The 21,998-nt window shown below is 39.4% G+C and overlaps 1 protein-coding gene across 1 annotated transcript; it reads left to right on the forward strand.

Moving 5' to 3' along the window:
• The first annotated feature begins 5,293 nt into the window (after window positions 1-5,293).
• Window positions 5,294-21,567, forward strand: cntnap1 (contactin associated protein 1). Its single transcript, XM_014986513.2, has 24 exons — window positions 5,294-5,765; window positions 9,421-9,522; window positions 10,781-10,974; window positions 11,256-11,409; window positions 11,563-11,766; window positions 11,943-12,127; window positions 12,207-12,356; window positions 12,439-12,700; window positions 12,812-12,961; window positions 13,052-13,226; window positions 13,786-13,892; window positions 13,994-14,116; window positions 14,338-14,541; window positions 14,632-14,788; window positions 14,861-14,988; window positions 15,317-15,490; window positions 15,576-15,794; window positions 15,905-16,144; window positions 16,217-16,456; window positions 16,558-16,685; window positions 17,189-17,282; window positions 17,367-17,597; window positions 17,704-17,748; window positions 18,894-21,567. Exons 1-24 carry the CDS (start codon window positions 5,705-5,707, stop codon window positions 19,091-19,093), a joined length of 3,927 nt encoding a protein of 1,308 aa, XP_014841999.2. The 5' UTR covers window positions 5,294-5,704; the 3' UTR covers window positions 19,094-21,567.
• Window positions 21,568-21,998: the final 431 nt, after the last annotated feature.

Here is a 21,998-nt window from a genome sequence, read left to right on the forward strand (position 1 = left end):
CCTTTTAACCGAGGACATCAAATTGGTCTTTGAGTCAAACGATTCTTGTTTTCTGATTTCAAAAGTTTAAGATTTAAACGGCTTGTATAGAAAACAACCTCGGAAGAATTAGATCTCCAATCCTTTAGCTGCCCATCAAATGGCCCGGCTCCCTCCCCACCTGCAGTCTGCAAGTGGAGGGGGGCAAAGCTTTATGGGGACACACTGTTCTCAAACCTCACTTCCAAAAGCTGCTTTACTGGAGATCAATTTAAAGAGCCAGTAATGAGGTATCCTGTCAGATACCTCAGAATGGTATAGTTTGCGTGCACTGCGATACTGCAGTGTTTTTGAAATACAAGGGAACCATCCTGCTGTTGCAATGTGAAAACTGGTACAAACACCCTCCTGTTTATCCAACCTAACCAACCGTCATACTTTGCGACTTGGCACAACTCTTTTTATCCTCACTCATCGTCCTCCCAGCTGCAACTGTCGCTGGCTGGACTCAACAGCTCACTTCAAACAAAGCTCAAGGCAGGGCAACAAAAGAGAGAAGACAGTGGGCAAACAAACTAGGAAGCAGACTAAACTGTGGCTTGTTTGCTGCGTGAGGAAAGCGCAATCTAGTGACGTGTATGTGTGTGCATGCTCCACTGGCTATAGGTCTGAACTTCCATGTATAGGTACTCAAACATTGGAAAACAAAAGTGTCTCGGTTCTATGCATGTCTAGAAGACCACAGCTGTTGTCAGTATTCAAGCTCCATGCAGGTGTGTGAGCGGATGTATTTGTAGAGCTGTCGTTGTGTGTGTGTCTGCCTCGCATAAATCAAGTTTGAGAAGCAATATATGTGTGTGTGTCTTTATTAACGCTTGTCTGAGTGTGTGGACAGAGGTTTTACATCAAAACTCTTATTTCAAGTACAGTAATTAGCATTTAGGTGCTCAGAGACTGAGCACAACACCTTTGTAGTGCAAGTATGTGTTCTGAATCAACCATTAGGCATCATAAATACTGACAGAGGGAGATGATTAAATCAGGCTAAATTAAATGAAACTCTTCAAAGAGTATACCAAAAATATTTTCTCAAGGAGCTATACTGCAAAACAAATTATTTAACCAATATTTTGCTCTCTCATAAAATATATCATTAGTATTACCAAAGTGCTTGTAAAACCCACATTTACGAACCCTCATCAACAAGACTTGTAGGGTATGTTCAATTTTATGCCAGAGATAGTGTGTTTGATACTTTTTGAAGGAGGGTTATTATATAAAATCAACTTTTGTTTTAGCTTTATATCATGTTATGAAGTTATTTACTAATCAAAAACAAACCTGGAGTGTTGTTTTGATTCTTTCATACATGTTTGAGGGGTCCTTGGACCTTCCTTGGCGGCCATTCGGGGGTACCTAAACGCTTGCAACTAGAAAGCGCAGCCTATTCACACAAAGCCCCTCCTTGGAGCTGTAGCCCTGGAAACTGTGCTGAGATTAAAATACAAATTATTTCTAAGTCCAACAATTTTAAGAAAGGCTGTTAAAAGCTTAGTGAAGAAACACTGTTGTGATGACGTGCTGAAGGGGAGTGTCAGCAAGAGTAGAAGCTTCTTAAAGAGACACAGGCCCAATTTCACGGCATGAACTTACAAAGTCAAATTTCTTTTAAGTTATGATTGATAAATAGGAACCTTTAAAAAAAAAAAAAAAAAAAAAAAAAAAAAAAAACACAAAACAGCTCAAGGTAACATTGACCCTAAATTCTTATTTTAGTTTCCCAACTACAACCCATATCAATGGCCATTAAACAATAAAAACAAAAAAAGAAATAGGAAACTCCCACTTATTGGCCTTGACCTTTGAAAAATTAACAGAACAATGTCTCTGGATTCCAGATGGAAAAGCTGACAGCTTCTCACCAGCCTAAACTTGAGGGTCCAACTCTGCACTAAAAATCTTTTATTTGCACTTCTGATCTTTGTATCTCATAAAGTTTTCAGACACTCCTTTTGTAAAAATGTTGGAAAATGGCTGTTTTTTTAGCTTGTATTCCTCCTGGTGGTGAGTCTGGGCAATAACACATTAAAAAACAAATCACACTGGTGATAACATGGTCCAAGTTCTGGGGTTTGAACTTGGACCTGGAAAATGGGTTGAATTTGATTTGATGTCTTAGTTCAGAGGCAAGTAGAACACAGTGCAAAAGTAGACACCAGCTCCCTTTCATGGCTCACTTTGTCTGCTTCAGTTCTCTGTTGACCTCTGCACTTCTTTTTGAAAACTTCCGATGAAACAAAGATTAAAAAATGCTTAAGTCACAGTTGATTTCATATTTATTAAACAAATACTGGAAACAAAAAATGACTTCTGAGTCCCTCTAAAGGCAGCTCACACATCATAGTTTGAGAACCATGGTTCCTGGGCACTGAGAGTGTATGTAGAGAAGTGAGATGCTAATTTGCACATCCCCTGCTAAGGCTTATTTTCAGCTGCTGCTGGGAATCATAGTAGTGTATGGACACCTGACAGAAGGCTGTTCTGTTTACTGCAGCTCCTATACAACTACACTTAAAATTAGGTCCCCATAAATGGTGACCAAAGTAAACAGCTGTCTCATCAGCAAGCCAGCAGGGACAATATCTTGCTGAATTCGGCAGTTTCCGGTTCCGATTGTCACTGTCAGCATTATATGCTTTTGTTTTGTGCTTGACACATCAGAAACATGAAAAGAGCCCACGGTCATCATACAAACCTCCACACGATCCATCATCCATCTTCATGACAAGTAGCACTCATCCATGATGACAGATCAGCATAATGATTCCTCTGTACGTGTGTTTTTGTTTGCGCATAGGCACCATACAGAATGCGATCTGTGTTTCCATGTTTGTGGTAAAAGCCCAATGGCACCCCTATGGAAAAAAACTTGACAGGAACAAGCCAAAATCAGATCTGATCCCAGACAAAAAGGACAAAAAACAAAACATCTCCTGTGAGAAAAAAACATGCTAATATATTTGTCAGCATGCCTTGTTTGAATCTGCTCATTACAAGAATGATTTTTACTGCATATTTTTTGCTTTGAGTCAGAGTTCTGTGGTAAATCGGTCTTACACCTTGTACTTTTTCACATTACAATTAAAAAAGTACCAATGTATTGTATTGTTCAAAGGGAACAATGAAGTCCTGTGTATATTTGCAAATACCTTCTGTGTCTTAAAAGTTAATCTCTCACAATTCAAGACAAACCTGGTAGCAGTTTCACTCAAACGTAAGACGCAGAAATTTAAGCTTGAGCTTTAGCTGCCATCTAGTGGTGATTTTTGGAATTGAATTCTCTGACACGGCAGACATGCTTATCTGATGACTGAAAGTAAGATGAAAAAAAACCCAGTTATTATTATTATTATTATTATTATTATTATTATTATTATTATTATTATTATTATTATTATTATTATTTACATACATGTCAAAATAGTGCAAGACATACAGTGACATATTAAGTCACAAATTTAATAAAAAAAACATTTTTTTAACATTAACAGACATGTATAGTTTTTATCACACAAATAAACACAGTAATAGATCACAATAATAAATCCAAGGTTTTAGGTTAATAAGATAATATCTGCCTCTGACTGCTTTCATTAATCAGCTTATTATATTAAACAGTGAGCTGTTGCATCTGCATTAGGTTTCCTCTAATGGTCTATGTGGTTTCCACAAGGACAGATGCAAAGAGCTAAACAGATGGGAAACCAGATGCCTACCAGCTCCAAAACTCCATCCATCCATCCATCCATCCATCCATCCATCCATCCATCCATCCATCCATCCATCCATCCATCCATCCATCCATCCATCCATCCATCCATCCATCCATCCATCCATCCATCCATCCATCCATCCATCCATCCATCCATTTTTGAACCTGATCTCTGGAATAAATTCATGGCAAACTTCTGTTCTTTCACTGTTGTAAAGTTGGAAATTACAGGTTCCAATTCTGAAGAATTGAGTCTGAAGAAGAATTATGTTTTCCCACGAAAAAGGTGAATGAAACTCTGTGAGAAAAATGTGATAGGATTTATCAAGAATGATGAAGAAGGGACCAGGCATTTCCAAAGGGCCATTTACAGCCAGAGACATTTAGAGATTTTCCATTAGTCAGGCGAGAGGGTGACCTTGGCTAAAACGGCATTACTGAATGTGGCACCGACATGCCAATTGGTGTCATCATGCTTTCCATTCTGGTTTAAAACAATGGTATGGGTACCTTTACATAAATTATTATGTTTGTCTCTGTGGTTTATAAGTTTGTGATCTTTTCTAAACACACTGAGCTTTCGTTGCAGAAATCACGCCGTAAAAGCCTGTGACAAAGCTTAAGAGCAGGACATTAGAAAAATAATTATTTCTTCCCTGACTGAGAGGTCTTTGTTCACTTAATAGTTTTTTAACCCTATCAGTTAAATAAATCCTAATGCGCTGCCTGGCCAATCCGATGCGGTGCCATTATTCCCTGCAGATTTGTTGGCCTACTTTATTTCTTCTGTATTCAATTGTGTTCTCTTCTTGCATTAACAATATTTCTACTCTTATGGTATTTCATGGAAAAAGCCAGAGGCAGGGAGCTTACAAGCTGACAATCTGATTTGATTGAAAAACTCTGCAAATCCGTCCCTGGCCCAAGCATTCAATCTCACATCATCAGTGGCACACAGACACTACATAAACCCCCCTCCTTAATCCCAAAGCCTTTTTTTTTTTTTGTGGTCAGTGTGCCACCCGTTTGCACAAATCCCTCTACCCCACACACCCTGCCCCCACCTATGTGTGCGTCTGAAAAGATGAGTCTGAGGTCAGGCGCAGCTGGCATCATCATCCTGTAACTTTGTACTGCTGTGAGCACATTTGAAAACGTGATGGTTTGAAAAGGCACCAGGACGAGGCTGGACGGACAGACCGGACGACCTTGCAAACTGCTGTGAAGGATGTGACTGCCTTCCTCTTTGGCTGTCCCTACCCCAGAGGATGGGAATTTTCTGTTTTGGGGATAAGATCTGATCCGCAGTCCTGGAAAGAAAGACATCTCGATCATCCTTCACATCAGCAGTGCATGCTTGTGCAGCCTACTGAAATGAAACAGTGAGTGGAGGAAATGAACAGAAAAGAGCAATGGCAGAAAAATCTATTTTTCTGTATTAATATTACTATCCACATCTCTACTGTTAAAATTTAAGAAAGCTAGCAAAAATACCTAAGTCATCTAGAAAAACGCTGGCAGACTGCAGTGGACCTAAAAAGTTTTGACATTCCTCCCCCACTGCCTCCTCTGCATCTGAGAACCCAGACTCCCCTTGGAAGAGACGCAAAGGAACCCCACTCCCACCTTGGTCAACAAGATTCCCAGCGCCTTTTAATAAGCACTTTTACCGAAATGTCAGACGCCGGACCAGGAACCTTACGAGATTTACCTATAAACTGAGCAATATAAAAGAGATAAAAAACCAAAAAGCGCGCTCTCGGTGAAGCTCAGCATCAGCACCAGCATCCGAAGCGCGTCCCCGCCCCGGTAGAGGCTGCCCGAGATCCCGGGAAGAGGAGTTGGAGCCGTGCGAGTTAAAGTTGGGCTAAAAAGGGGGTGAGAGGATGCTGCAGAGGAATCTTCGATCTAATTAACATAGCCTATGTGGAGAAACGTCTTTCTAAGTGAAGGATGACTTGCAACATATTGAGCATATGCCTCTTGTTTTTGGGTTTTCAACATTGCTCATCACGTAAGTCTTGTCAAACAGAAATTGTTCATGTGTACCCGCTTGCTAGTGCATAGGTGAATTATGCCGTATTTCAGAGTGCATAACGATGTCTTACCTAGAATCTGCTTTATGTTGGGCTGATGTAGCTGGAAAAGTTAAGGATTGCATCCAAGAGGCACAGCAGTTATCAAATAGCCTACTAATGGAGGGCAAAGCCTGAAATGCTGGGATGTTTGAAGGGCAACGCACATTGCAGTCAAATCAGACATTGTGATAAAAGCCGGATGATTGCGTTTTTTATTTAGCGCTTCTTTTGACTGCGGGAGTTTTAAAGGCGTCGGTTAGCGGAATAACACACATAAAAAAAAGTGCGCTGGCAGATCGCGTCTGTCCTGCAGAGGGTGCGCACGGTGGTCCCTCTCCAGCACAGGACTGTCTGCATTGCAGTGCTTTCTCTCAGGCAGCACGCAAGTTTTTTTTCCCCCAGCGTGCTGCACATCTTTACTTTCATAAGGCGCCGCGTCGCTTGTGCTCATAATACAAGATACGATATCTATATTTATTCAGATATGTTTTAGAACCTTGCTGCTGAAAATCTCTTAAACGCATTTGAATGAGGATGGTTGAGAAACAGCGGGGCTCTGTCCTCACCAGGACCAGCCCACTGCAGTACTTTTTTTTTGTGGGTAGCCTGCGTGCACCTGCATGGGGGAATCATTACAAATCATAGGGTGGATTTGGCGACAGAGATAGGGGTTGGGATCCATCAGAGGTTCAGTCCGTACTGACAAGCTGCCTTTTTGATTACCGGCTATGACCTCATAGGGTTTTCACTGACTCATCAGTTTAGGAAACCCTGTTGGGGTGTCAACCAAGAGCTACAAAATGTGAACTATTGAGTATGGAAACATGATTTAACAAGTTTATTATAGTAACATGGATAAACTTTACGTATTTGTGTTGCGCATTAGTTTTAGAATTACTTATAACACAATATTTTTTGTGGCATAACTGCTAAAAATATTTCAAACAAATTTTAGGAATGAAGAAAAAAGTTAGCATGTAATCTATGGCATGCTGCTGATTGCAGGAGTCTTGCTGTTTTGAGCTAGTTGAAGATGTTTGGTTATACAGATTAATCACTGCAGGCCTAGATATCTGCCTGACAAAGGTTTATGGAAATAATGCTGGACATTGTTGTATATGGGTTGTGTATGCATGGTGGAGGTGTGTCAGACTCAAATGGATGGATCATCAGATCCTAAAGCTTATGATCCGCTTTTAGGGTGGGGCTGCAAAGTTCCTATCAGATGCTTTGCAAAAAAATTTGAAGAGTTGTCATATACTGTTAATATTAATGGTGAAAAGAAAACACAGAAGAATGACGCACAAATAAACTATTTTATTATATATTCTATCAGAGTAAAATTCTGAATATGATTGATACTTAAGCATGGGTTGCAGTTTTGTGTCGCAGGTCGTATTCTGGCACACCCTGCTGTGAAGGCTGCCTCAGCATAAATTATTCAGTCAATCTGCTTTAACAGAAAGCTTTATATTAGCCTTTTCTATTTCCTCTTCTTGTTTCTGGTATATCATTGGCATTGCAGCAACGTGTTGTAGTTAGTGCTGCTCCTCAGTAGTCTCCTGCACAGTGCCAGCTTTAAGATTTGCCTCTGTGCATAATGGATGCAACACTCAGAAATGATGTCTCGGCCCACACGGAGCAGCCCATGTCTTAAAAGCAGACTGATGATTCAGCAGTAATGGTGCTGTGGTCTCAAAGAGTTGCACTGATTGTCACAGAGCGAATGTATAAAGTTTCACAGAACCAAATACATTCTGCATTCACAGAACGAATGCAGAATGTATAAAGGTTGAAGAGGTTGAAGATTGTGACAAGATTAGAAATAGAGGAAAATCGGTGGACTGGGCTCTCTCTATGGTCCACTTTAATTGCTGCGTCATAGCAACACCCACTTGGGATGAAAGAGGCAGCAAAGCAGAGGATTCGGATGCAACACAAGAAAATGATTGGGATGCAAGGTTATTTTTAGAGTTTGGATGGAGATAAAGACAGAGGAGTGAGAGCAAGGAAAAAAGGAAATGACACACCGACTGGGTGGAGGTGCAGAGTACGTGTCAAGCTTGCAGTAAGGAGGAGCTAAATAATCTGAGTTAACCTACTGCAGTCTAAAATAGAGCTAATTTTAGTTTTTAAAGTGAAATCCATTCCACCTTCACAGCATCGCAAGGAATTAAATCAAAACCATTAGCAAAAAAGAACAATTGTGAAAGTGGGAGTGCACAGGGCTTTTTAATATTTCTGTGGAAAAGACCAAGTTGCAGAAAAGAGATGATGCTGCGATGGAAAATGGACCTCTTATTGATAACTTGCAGCCTAGAAGGGATCCCTGTGTGCTAAAACAAGTGAAGGTCATTTGAGACAGAGGTCACCTTTCACTCGCTCAGCACATTTCTTCCACCTGAGTGTGCAGCCTGTTTGGTCATAGAAGAGGACAGAAGTTCAGCTTGTGTGAATAACATATTAAAGCTCCAGTATATCTCAGTGCAGCACACAGAAGGGTGTGTTCGAGGCACAGCTTATTAGCCTCATGGCTGCTCTAGGTCAAGAAGAAAACATTTTGCTTTCTCATGTCCCTTCGACATAGGATTTGCTCTCATTAAAGTCCTCTGCTTCACTGCAATGTCATTTTGTGATTTGACACCACATTCTGCTTTATACTCGCCTATTTGCAGACTCCATAGTTCTGCCATTATCCCTAGTCTCTAACCTTTCTTTATGACCTCTGCTAGCATAATAACACACTTACAAAATGAAACTTCCTTCTTTTCCAGTAAACGCACCGTCTAAGGACAAAGAAATTCTTAATGAAAAAGTGAAATTTTCCACTAAGTAAAACCCTGTGCTTTTAGATATAAAGTCTACCTATATTTAATCTTTTGAGAGTATAAAAAGCAATATTCTGGCACTTAAAAAGGGACAGTTTTTCTTCTGCAGCTGAAGTTGAAGGCATCAGACATTCATTGTTGTTTGTGACAGAAGTGAGATTAGGCAGAATTATGGTTACTTTTATTAGACCTGGGCTAGAGAGCAGATTGGGGACTTTACTATCAGTCTCACAATGACGTGCAGAGCAACCCGACATGTTTGCGTTGTGCTCTCGGTTTTACTGTGACTTTCTAACTCAGAAAAAGCATCTATTCTTATCATAAAGTGGAGTAAACACAGAGAGGTTTATGTGACACTCCAATGCTTTTAACCATTTAGCAAAGTTAAACTACGTGCACGTTTCTCTTTTTGGAAAAAAAAAAAAAAGGTCTGGAACTGTGTGATATGTTTGAAGATGTATTTCAGAGTTAAATTTAGCCTTTAGTTTATAGTTTGCCCCCAAAATAGTGAGAGAACAAAGATGTAAGCCAGACATGCTCTCTTAGGAGATCTAAGGGCAGTCTATTAGATTTATGAGCTCTGCTCCACCTGCTTATGGGTCTGTGCTTACTGTGAAATATGAATTAGTGTTTCACACAACCTGAATCGACCACTCATTAAAGTCAGACTGGGGCTTTTTACAGTGGCAGAGTTTCATTGCAGCATAATGAGAAGTAATTTTGGTACTTCCTGGCTTTGATGTCATTCATTTGGTTTCTGCAGGAGAATGTGTTGATCCACTCATCTCTGGGCTCTATGCCTCCTCATTCCTGGCCTCTTCAAGATATAATTTTCTGTACTCTGCCAACTTTGCAAAACTTTATGGTAAGTTCCCATTCATTATCTGCATTTTCTCCATGCAATTGCTATTCAGCTCAATCCTTGGTAGCATTTAACTTCTTATAAGCAGAAAGCTAAAGTGTGACTCATAGCATCAAGGAGGGTTTCGTTCCTCTTATTTGCATCTGGTGTGTCTGGATGTAAAGCAGCGTTGCTCTGGGATTATTACATCAAAACAGGATTTACCCACCATGTTGCTGTTACCTATTTTTAACACATTACTAAATTCACCTAAAGGAAGAGATAATCCTTAAAGGGATGAAACCTTAGAATTTGATTACTGTATTGAGAATGACAGGATAATTTAATTTAATTTAAAATATTTTCACTACATTTCGGCTAAAACGGTTCTGCACATACATTACATATAAAATATATTTGTTATCTAATGTATGTAACCTGCATGTCAATGCAGGTTACATACCTGCATGAACATTTCTAATCTGAAGGGCATCAAATGGTTGAGGAGACAAAAACATAGGATTGACTCAATATCAGGGGCAATAAAGCATATTCAATTTGTCACATAAAACTGAATAGAATCTTATGTGTTATTTTAAATAACAATTGCATAGAAATTAAATTAATTTCTCTATTAGAAAACATCTACACAAATTAATCTCAGCTAAGTTTCAGCTTTGTTTACTTATATAGCAGAAAATCTCAGCAAATATTATCAGAAAGCAGCTTATAAAACAAAAAGGTCCAATGCAAGTGCAATTATTTGGAATCCAATTTGGTAAATATTGAGTTCCACTCATGCCAGTATGATCCAATCATATAGCCTAAATACAAATATTTAATCATGCATAACTAGATACCTAGGGAAACTACAGGGATTTCATCAGTGTTTACACAATGATAGAAGACAATATGGTGGTGTAAGAATATATTTTTTTCTACTGTGACCTTTTGTTTTTAGTGTGGTCTGTTGGGAGCAATAATGGTGAGGCAGATAGCTTCTGACAGGACACCCCTGAGATTATGCTTATTGGTGCTTCTATACTGAGATCTAACAATTACTAGAAATCTAATCATTTATGATCAATTTAAAGCGATTAGCAAAAAAAGGAATTGATGCAATCAATTGAACTTCATCCAAACACAGACACTGCAACAAAAAGGTTTTTACTCACCGCTCTTTTTAAAATATGGTTATAATGTGGCTTAAATGTCAACTATTTAACATTCCAGCCACTATTTCGTGATATCTTAAGCTGTCACTTTGTTCTCTGCCCTACAGGCAGCAGCGGCTGGTCCCCATCCCCCAGAGACAAACAGCCGTGGCTGCAGGTTGATCTGGGCAGGAAGTACAGACTGGTGGCAATCGCAACCCAGGGGACGTTTAATTCTTATGACTGGATCTCCAAGTACACACTTCTGTATGGAGACAGACCAGACTCCTGGACACCGTACATCATGAAAGGAGGAAATTCTGTAGGTGTCATGAGCTAAAGCAGGAGGGGTAGAATGAGGGACAAAACACAGCTGAGCCGAGGATTAAACTGTCATAATAACATAAATGTAATCTTTATAGCCGATTTAGGGTATTTTGGGGGTGGCTTTGTTATATTTATTGCCAATGGGGCTGAAACAAAGTCAGTGCAGCATAATAGTGCCAAATCTAATCTCATCATCAGTTCATCTCCAGTCTCCAAATAAGGCATTAACACCATAGGCATTGACTAAATAACTCTCCCTATCTCATCTGTGCACAGACCCTGCCTGCTAACTGGAATTACTATCAGGTGAAGAGGAATGTCTTCCATTATGCCTTCACTGCTAAACACATTCGTCTGCTGCCTCTGGAGTGGAACACGGAGAATGGAGGAAAGATTGGCGTGAGACTGGAGCTCTATGGGTGCTCTTATGGTAACAATCAGTGATGAGTGGAAAGGATTTACAAAAAAAAAAAAAATAATAATTTCTGTCATTCAGTTCGTAAGGATAAAACAGAAATAAGAAACAAAATTGTTACTGGTTGAAATTCTTATGATGTAGTTTTTAACATTGTCTCGCTTCCAGATTCCTATGTGCTGCAATACAACGGAGATGACTCAGTGGTCTACACCTATCCAGGAAAAAGGTCGCGTACTTTGGATGACCACATTGCCATAAACTTTAAGACTCTGGAGCAAGATGGTCTGCTGTTACACAGCGAGGGGATTCAGGGAGACCTCTTGACTCTGGAGCTAAAAAAAGGCCGTCTTTATCTGCACATCAGCCTGGGTGAGAAATGAGAGGGAATTTAAGATTTTGTGAATTATTTTTTTTTTTATCATAGTAAACAAAGAAAGCATGTTCACTGAGCTTAAGCATCAGTGACTTTACTTCTTTCAGTGATGGTAAAAAGCATCTATTTATATGTTTTTAAAGCCTTTTTCAATTTTTCCTTTGTTTCTTAGGAACCAGCGTTATACATAAAGTCGATGGCCGAATCACTCTGACAGCAGGTAGCCTTTTGGATAATCTACACTGGCACTATGTCACTATCAAGCGCTATGGTCGACAGGTGAACTTTACAGTGGACAGTCAGACAGTGACAGCTGTTTGTAAGGGAGAATTTACTCACCTGGATCTGGATAATCAGGTAATGCAAAAATATAAAACAGATGTCCAGAATGTCTGACATGGTTTCAAGCTGAAAACTTGAACTGTATGTCATTTAGATGTACGTTGGAGGAGTAATAGAGCCAAACTTACCTCACCTTCCTACCATACCGAATTTCCGTGGGTGTCTGGAAAACGTCTTTATTAATGGAGTCAACGTTATTGACAAAGCCAAGAGAGAAGACCCTGATGTTCGCATTCCTCGAAAGGTAAAGCTTTGCATTAACAGTAAAGAATTTGTTGAAAATGTTTTATCCCAACTTAAACGGTCCGATTTCTCCATTGTAACAGAAAAAGATGCATTTTGCCTGCCGAGACATTCTGCTTAGACCAATGACGTTTGCCGGACCCAACAACTTCTTGCAAGTGCCGGGGTTCTTCGGAAGGCCGAAGCTGTTTGTCAAGTTTAAGTTTCGCTCCTGGGACTACACTGGGCTGCTGATGTTCACACGCTTTGCTGATAACCTGGGTGCCCTCGAGTTAGGTCTCAGTGAGGGTCAGATCAATGTCACCATTTTCCAGACGGGAAAGAAGAAAATTCAGTTTGGTGCAGGTGGGCTTTAGGCATTTCTTACAAGATTTAAACTTCTTATTTACTTCTTATTTCGGCACTGCAGTTCTTGAAATCCCTGCAGTTCTTGAAATCCCTGTTCTTGTTCCTCAGGATACCGACTCAATGACGGTTACTGGCATACTGTGGATTTGGCAGCCAGAGACAACCTACTGACTCTAACCATAGATGAAGAAGAAGGTTCACCACTAAAGATCACCAACCCCTTCAGCATACGGACAGGGGATCGCTACTTTTTTGGAGGCGAGTTGATCATTTTAACTCCCGCGAAGAGCTCTGTTATGCTGATTGTTTGATTTTATAGTCGCACAACATTTCTTTTCATGCTTTCAGGTTGTCCGAAAACCAATAACACATTGTTCAAGTGTGAGACCAAACTGAATCGCTTTCACGGCTGCATGCAGCACATATTTATAGACAACGAGCAGCTTGATATTGACATCACACTGCAGCGACAGTGGGCTCGATACGAGGAGCTGTTGATAGGGACGTGTGGGATTACTGACAGGTATGAAATGACTCAAAGCACTGCAATAGTGTGTAGGTGACATTTAATTCTGATTTTCTCTGATCATCTTGTAGCATGATTGAGCTTTTTAAGCTATATTTAGTCTTATAAACCAACACTTCAGCTGATGATTCTGAGTCTGATTTCATTATTTGTGTCATCAGAATCTACTTACTAATGTTGCAATGAAGCACAACATAACAAAGATCCTAACCCTAATTCTTATCAACAAAGTGATACCAAGTGAATGAAATATCTGAATATCTCCCAACTCAGTTTATGGCGATAGTAAGAATTTTTACATTTGCATCTAATCCTGGATGTTCATTATATTCTTAAAAAAAAAAATCATTTATACTAGAGAAATTTTGACATATATTTTCAGGCATTCGAGCTGAACAATTTTTTTCAAACATAGACATTCCAAATGTAGTAATATCTGTTTGGAAGAGGAGATTATTTTGGGTAGCTGGAGAAAAGTAGTTAAGGTATGGTTTTCATGTGCTATATTCTTTACAATTGTAGAAAAACTTAATAAAAACAAGTCTTTCATCTACAGATGTACTCCAAACCCGTGTGAACATGAGGGCAGATGCATCCAGTCTTGGGACGACTTCATCTGCATTTGTGAAAATACAGGCTACAAAGGAGAAGTGTGTCACATGTGTGAGTGGTGTTCAAAAACCTTTTTTTTTATTGATTTACACTTAACTTAAGCACAATTTCTTGTTTATATTAACAAATTGGTCATACTTTTCCAACAACAGCGGTTTACAAAGAGTCATGCGAGGCCTACAGACTCAGCGGCAAGTACTGGTCTGGAAACTACACCATCGATCCTGATCTCAGTGGGCCGCTAAAACCATTTGAGGTGTACTGCAAAATGAAGTGTGAGTAATCACTGTTGTTGCTAAAACGCAGTTTTATCAGCATTGTGTTCACCCTTCATAAAAACAGATGGGCATGCTACCTGTTATGAGACAGGAGGAGGGACATTTCACAGGAAATTAAGAAGAGATAAATGCAGCGATGTCTCTGTGTTGAAAAGTAGTTGCTTTACTTTCCTACTCTAATCTTTTGTGCTTTAAAAAAAAAAAAAACATCTTTGCAGCATATAAAGCTTGGACGGTGATCATGCATGACCGAATTGAAGGAACCAGAGTGAGTGGAAGCTCGATAGACAAGCCATATATTGCAGACGTGAACTACTGGAATGCTTCATGGGATGAAGTCAGTGCTCTGGCCAACACCTCCATGTACTGTGAGCAGTGGATCGACTACTCATGCTATAAGTCTCGTCTCCTCAACACCCCCGGTGAGTGAGATCAGTCTGAATTCCTTTACTTACGTCTGAAGTCAATATTAAAGACTGTAGTGACTCACATGCATATCTATTTGAAATTAGAGGGAAGGCCTTTTAGTTACTGGATCGGTCGGAATAACGAGAGCCACTATTACTGGGGTGGGACGTTCAGGGAAGTCCAAAAATGTGGCTGTGCTATCAACCAAACCTGTGTGGACCCCAAGTTTCAGTGCAACTGTGATGCTGACTACAGGCAATGGTAAAAGGCACCACCAAATTTGACTTGTGTTTTTTATATCGACATTCATTTTATCCTTCGATTGCTTTCCAGGTACTCGGATAAAGGCTATTTGGACTTCAGAGACCACCTGCCTGTGAGGAGATTGGTGATTGGCGACACGAACAGAACTGGTTCAGAAGCTCATTTCACAGTTGGTCCACTCCGTTGCCACGGTGACAGTGAGTTCAGTTACAATTTGATTACTGGCTTTTCATTTCTACTTCTTTCATTTTGGGGATCAGAACACATAATTTTTTTTCTTTCAGTAAATAAACCCAAAACATTTTTAGTAAGAAAATAGCTAGTAACCATAAAATAATTCACAGCACAATCTTACTTAGTAATTCAGATATTATCAATACAACCGCTAAGCATTCACCAATCAGTAAACTCACAAGACGTCACATGCCATCACATTGTGAAATAAAAGTAACAACAAAACTGTCTGGGCCTCAGCGCTCTGTAGGCACGCCCAATTGTTAAACACATTTTTTGTCATTTTCACAGGAAATATTTGGAACACGATAGCCTTCACCAAGCCCACCTACATCACCTTCCCCACTTTCAGGCCTGGATCAACAGCTGACATCTCCTTCCACTTTAAAACCTACCGTGCACCTGGTGTCTTCCTGGAGAACTCTGATGACCAGCTTAGAAACTTTATACGAATAGAACTGAACAGTAAGTTGACTTCACCAACCATCTTTGCCTTTTCTGATCGTATTTAAAGTTTTTCCATCTCTCTCTCTCTCTCTTTTTCTTGCAGCCACCCACAATCTTGTGTTTGTGTTTATGGTTGGAGATGGCATCCTTAATGTGACTCTTCGCTCGCCTGTGCCACTCAATGACAATGAGTGGCATTTTGTTCAGGCTGAGATTAATGCAAAACTGGCACGAATCAAGGTCGATTACCAGCCTTGGGCTGTCAGACGGTTTCCAGGTCAGACCTTTGTCACCATGGAGTTCACACACCCCATCCTTGTAGGTAGGTTCCTCAAGTAGAACTTGTTAAAATTCAAATTTGAAAGCAAAAAGATCTGTTTTTCTTTTCTAGGCTAGCTCTCTAAACAATAGCATGTGCATTATTTCCACTAGGTGCAGCCAACCGCACCCTCAGGCCTTTCTTGGGGTGCCTTCGAGGATTACGCATGAATGGTGTTCCTCTTGATTTGGAAGGAAAAGTAAACGAGGAGCAAGGTATAAGGAGGAACTGCACTGGACAGTGTCTTAATGCCACTATACCTTGTCGAAACAGCGGGCAGTGCATAGAGGGATATGCAGCCTACACTTGTGATTGTAATAACACAGCCTTCGACGGTTTCTACTGCCACAAAGGTAATTCCATTTTTAGTTTGTTTATATTGTGAATGTAGCAGGCATCTAATTCCTTGTTTGTCTTTTCCTAAGACATTGGAGCTCACTTTGAGGTTGGATCGTGGCTAAGGTACAACATACGAAAGAAACCCATTTCAGATGAGGCAGCGTGGGCAAACTGGATCGACCCACACTACGACAATTTCAGTCTCGGGTACAACGACACAGCAGATGACATAGAGTTCAGTTTCAGCACTCTTCACAAGCCAGCTGTATTGCTCTACATCAGTTCCTTTGTTCAAGACTACATTGCTGTTATCCTCAAGGTTGATGGTAGGTGAAGCAAAGCACAATAAAAGTGTACTTTTATCATTTTAGCTCTAGTGGTTATCCCACCAAACCTTTGTGCTGCTATCCCTGTTTGTTTCTTACAGGTAGTGTAGATCTGCGCTATAAGCTTGGGCTCATAACACACACGTACCAGCTGACTCACCGAAACCTGGCAGATGGATACCCTCACTATGTGAACATAACCAGACACAACAGAACCGTCAAAACACAGGTTCTTAATCTCTGTACAGTTTACTCTGTATAAAATTTGACATAGTTTTCACAACTCTCAGAGCCCTATGCTTAATATATATAGCATTGTTGTCCTTAGTCTCCTCTATAACTGATTTGACATTACGCTGAGGGTCATTGACCCGTTGGAAGAATCATTTATGCTCACATTTTCACTTCCTTGCTGATGTCTTAAGATGGTGCATCAAAATTTCCAAATAATTTAGGCCATTAATTTTATGACGTGCATAATTTCCTCCTGCAGCAAAACCACCCCCATAGCAACAGTCATTATGGCCAACCACTTCAATTTTAGTTCCATCAAACCACATGCAATGACTCCAGATTCTAAGTGCTATATCCCAGAGTGAAATTCCCAAGTTGTGGTTTCATTAGGCAATGTTTAACAGGTTTGAAAATGGATTTATTAGGAAATATATGTGCTTGGATCAATTCACTTCTTATGAGTAAGAAGTCTTTAATAAAAGTTATATACAATCACAGGTGGATTTCATGGAACCCATTGTGGAGAAGATAACCCTTGTGGAAGATGCTAGGTTTGACTCTCCAAAGTCCATGTTCCTAGGCAGAGTTATGGGTAAAAATTTTGGTTGCTGCATATAAAAAAGAGCATATTAGATCAAATAAATGTGTGTTTCTTAGCTTGTGTCTTGTTTTGCAGAGGTTGGTGACATAGACTATGAAATCCAAAGGCACAATGCTCCAGGCTTCATTGGATGCATTTCTGGAGTGAGGTACAACGTCTACGCCCCTCTGAAGGCGCTGTTCCGTCCAAATGAAACAGATCCGCCTGTAACAACGCAAGGTTATGTCTCTGAGTCCAATTGTGGGGCCTTTCCTCCTGTTCTGGGTTATGTGCCTTGGGAGGTGGACCCCTGGTTCACTGGCATAGGTGATTTTAAAAACCCGGCATCATTTCTGTAAATTGAAGGAATATATATATATATATCTTTTTTTTTTTTTTTACATCTTTGACTTACTGTTTCTTTGTGTTACAGAATATTTTTATATCCATGATGACCTTGGCCTGTTCTGGATAACTTGTAAGTATTTATAAATATCTTGGCATATTTCTAATCAGACATTGTCTTAAATATAATAATTTTTTTTTGCCACTGAACACGTCTTTTAAAAATAAGACCAATACTTTGACAACCTAAGAACGTATTTGGTTGTTGATGTCCCTGATGAATCACTGTGATTGTGTTTTTCATTATAAGCTTTAATCCTTTATAGCAGCAGGGTTTTTAGATTTGGAACAAGCTTTTGAGGATCAGTAGGGCATCTGACTGGAGACTGAATTTAGATACAGTAGACAGAAGCCCCTCTGTCCCATCACTGTAGTAAATCTATTTATCATTGATTATTTACATGAGAAATTGCTTGTGTTTTAACTTTGATGAGCATTTTACTATAAATAACAGTTAAGTTTTACTGTTGATACAAATATGTGAGCATTCTTTTGTTATGCTTACACATGTGTCTGACTTGGGATTCATAATCTACTAGACATCAAGTTAAATATCGAAAACAAACAATATGCGACTTAAATGAATAACAGGCAAAGGGCAAAAATGTCTCCCCGCTAAGCAGGCCAAGCTGAAATATCTGGATTAAACTACAGCCGAAACACCCCCTTTGCTCCACCTCTGTCTAAGACCTTCACCGGATCAGTCTATATTTAGTCCAGCAAGGGCGCAGCTTGCTGTTCGTCGTTGGATGTTTCAGCTTAATACATCACTTAGCCTCTGGGATATTATGCAAATGCAGGACATCAGCATGTTATTAAGGATTGGCGCACCATTCAGGCATCTAAACAATAGAACAGCAGACATCTTTCTTTGCCCAATATACTGTTGAAGATAACATCTGAATGGGAAATTACACTTGTCTTGTTTCAAATATAATTTACCCTATGACTGTTTGTGGCCTTTACCTGTAAAATCTTTTATCAAATGATGAGCTTTTAGCAATACCTTATTGTTGTAAATTTGCCTGAAGCCTTTCAGGAAACGGTTGATATTTACTATTCTATTCTTGAACAAGATTCCAATGGTCTCCACCGATGTGCAAATTTGACCTATTACGGAAGTTAAATTTACACTCCCCATTTTCAATAATGTCTAAAATTTAGCAGAAGGTTTCTCCCCGTCTCCCTGTTCTGACTGTGCTATTTTTTATCCTTCAGTTATTGTCATCCTGGCTTTGCTGCTGCTCTTGGGAGGTTTGTATGCCATCTACGTCTATGCCTACCAACAAAAAGGGAGTTACCACACCAATGAACCCAAAAATCTGGAGTCTCCGAGCAGCTCCAGGCCACTGACAGAGACCCTGAGGAGGGAAAAGAAGTACCTACCAGAAATTGAAGAGGAATTCAGAAGTGGCTAGCATCGTAGGACGTTTTGGACAATGGGTGGGGGTTGGTATGAGTTTGGATTGAGGGAACTAGCACTTAAAAAAAACCACAGATACCTGTAGTAAGTTTTCTAATTGTTTGGTTTTATTTTTTATGTTTGGTTTTGTGTTTTGTTTGACGAATGAGCGTCATAAAACACGCCCGGTGCTCTGTTTTACACAATCCTTGTTTTAGTAAGTTTAAAGCTGAAGTCAAGCCCCATGTTGCATGAGTAGCCAACAAGTCTCACACTGTATTGCAGGGTGAAATACTGAAGTGCCTCATCTGAGCAAGCTTAATCCGAACGCACACTAGCTTCACCAGAGAGCGTTCAGATAAAACACTGTGGGTAAAAAAAGAGGAATTTCAAGGAACATATTCCAACTTTTATTGATTGATTTCCTTTCTGAGCCATTTTGGAACCTGATGAAATTCATCGATAGCTTTCTATATAGACTGATTGCCATATTAATTATACCTTTCATGGACAATCTCAGATGAGCCAATTCTGAAACAACAGCTAGTACTCCTAGAGTTTGACAATGCACATATATAAGAGCTGGAGAGCTGCAAGCATTCAAATCCAAGTAAAAAAGCTGATGATTATGGACTTGATCCATACAAAGATTGTAAAAGAGACATTTGCTTATATTTGTTGTATTACAGCCTATAATAGTGCATTTCCTATACAGAATGGCACTTGTAAGAGGTTCCGATTTGCCATAGCATTGCTAGTTTGCTGTTTTGTCGAGTAGGCTGCTCAGATTCACAACACATGGTGATGTGGAGTGAGAACTTTAAGAAATAGTACCTCAGACCGTGGAAGCTTGTGGATTGTTGGTGTAATACTGGAGTCAACGTGTAAAATAAGCTTTCTGGGTACAAAGTGCCCTGAAGTTTCCATTCCTTCCGTCTTCTGGGCCCATTTACTATAGTCATTCTGTCAGCAGCTTGGTGCTACAGAGTTTGACAGGATTATACATATTAAAAATCAGTCCGTCCATAAACATTTGGTGTGTAGTAATAGACTAATTTCAGGAACACGTTCCTCTTGATTGACATACAAGAAGCACACACAAAAAAACATTTTTACAGAGGACCACAACAGTGCAATACTATAATTTTATCTGACACTGCAGGAAATGTTTGCTTCACATTCTAGAAAAACACAGTCATTGCTGCTGCTGCTTGGTTTGCTGCTTTCATCAAAATAAAAGAAAATCCTAACTTTAGTTCAAATGGATGTTAAGAATAATTTTATTTGATGTGTGGTGCAACCAAAAATTAGAGCTATCATCAATCACTACTGCTCTCCTTAACACTAAAACACTATTGTGTATGTGAAATAAGCAGTTAAAGAAGTAAACATACTAGCTATGCATATGTAGAGCATGAGCGCACTTTGCAGCAAAATGCAATAATATAAGCTTCTTCCAGTCACTAACACAGTTTCTTTTTGGATTTACAAATGTTAAATAGCAGATAGGATGTCATGTAAAAGTGTATATGTGAACCTTTAATACTGTACTAAATGATTTTTTTATTTCTAGAGTTTATACACTTTAAGCTTTGGAGTGCTCTGAATGTAAAATCCTTTGACTCTGCAATGTATGAGCAGACACTACAGTGAAGACCTGCACTGACTGCTTAGTACTGAAAGTATCACATAGATCGCTCAGGTTAAAGGAATGCACAGCGCTCTGCTGTCTGTAGAGCTAATGCACCCCAGAACACGACATTGATGGGTTTCTTCCATTACAGAAGGGCGGAGCTGTGCAAAATTATACAGGGAAAGAATGTACAGTAGATGTAAAAAAATAAATAAAATAAATACTGTACAGCAAAGACACGATTTGCCAATAATGTATGAAGCTGTACAGATCTGAAAGCTTGCATTTGCAAAGCTATATTTTTTGAAAACGTGTTGTAATGCGTTGACTGAAAGCAAAAGCTGAGCAAACGGAATGAAACTGTTGGTTTGTTGGTGATGCACAGAATGGTTTCTGTTTTTGTTACATGGACAATCCCCACTGAAAGTTTAAATGTGAGATAAACTTAGATCACATGTGCTTTGCTGCTTATTATGAAAAAAAGTAAAAAAAAAAAAGTTTTACCTAAATGTAAACACCTCACTGAATTCATCGTTAAATGGACATCCACCTTAGCAGTGTCACATTATTTTCACCTTACAGCAAAAAAAAACAAAAACATATGTGGTCCCTGGAGTGTATGTGTGTGTGAGACTCGACCTTTTGATGTTTGTGTATTTGCAGTTTGGCCACCAAGAATGAGTAAATCTGCACAGATGCCAACAATCCAATCCTCTAAATGTAATACAGCAACTCGTCAACTGTAGTTTTGGTCTACGGATGATGTCAGGAGGATTACAGTAAAATGGTCAGTAGAGGGCGCTATTCAGCCAAATGTCAGCACTGACAGGGTATTTGCTTTATTCTGGAAATATGAAACTAACTGAGCACTATTTAATGCATCCTGGAGTTAAACTTTAAACAATAATTTTTAAAACGTATTTAAAGTATTCCAAAGTAGGATTGTAATATGGGTATGTTTTGGCTCCCAGAAGCAGATTTTAAAACCTTCAAAGGGAGGAGTGCATTTTCAGACACCCTGTCAGCCATGATTTGCATGAGACGGATGATAAGGCACCAAAGCAAGCAGGAGGCATGATAAGACCAGCTCAGATTTCTCTACACAACCAAACAGAAGCTTTCTGAAACAAGTATTAAAAGTTTGGATTCTTTTTGTTGTTCCCCAGGTTTGTTTTGTAATTATTTCACTGTAAATGACCATTACTGTGTAAATTAAGGCAAACTGTCATCTCAATAATAAAAAAAAGCCTAAAAATGAAAACTGTACTGTGTTAAGTGAAGTGCTGAC

The sequence above is a fragment of the Poecilia mexicana genome, unplaced genomic scaffold (genome assembly GCF_051168715.1).
Source record: "Poecilia mexicana isolate PSO_F unplaced genomic scaffold, ASM5116871v1 scaffold_8, whole genome shotgun sequence".
NCBI classification, from domain to species: Eukaryota; Metazoa; Chordata; class Actinopteri; order Cyprinodontiformes; family Poeciliidae; genus Poecilia; species Poecilia mexicana.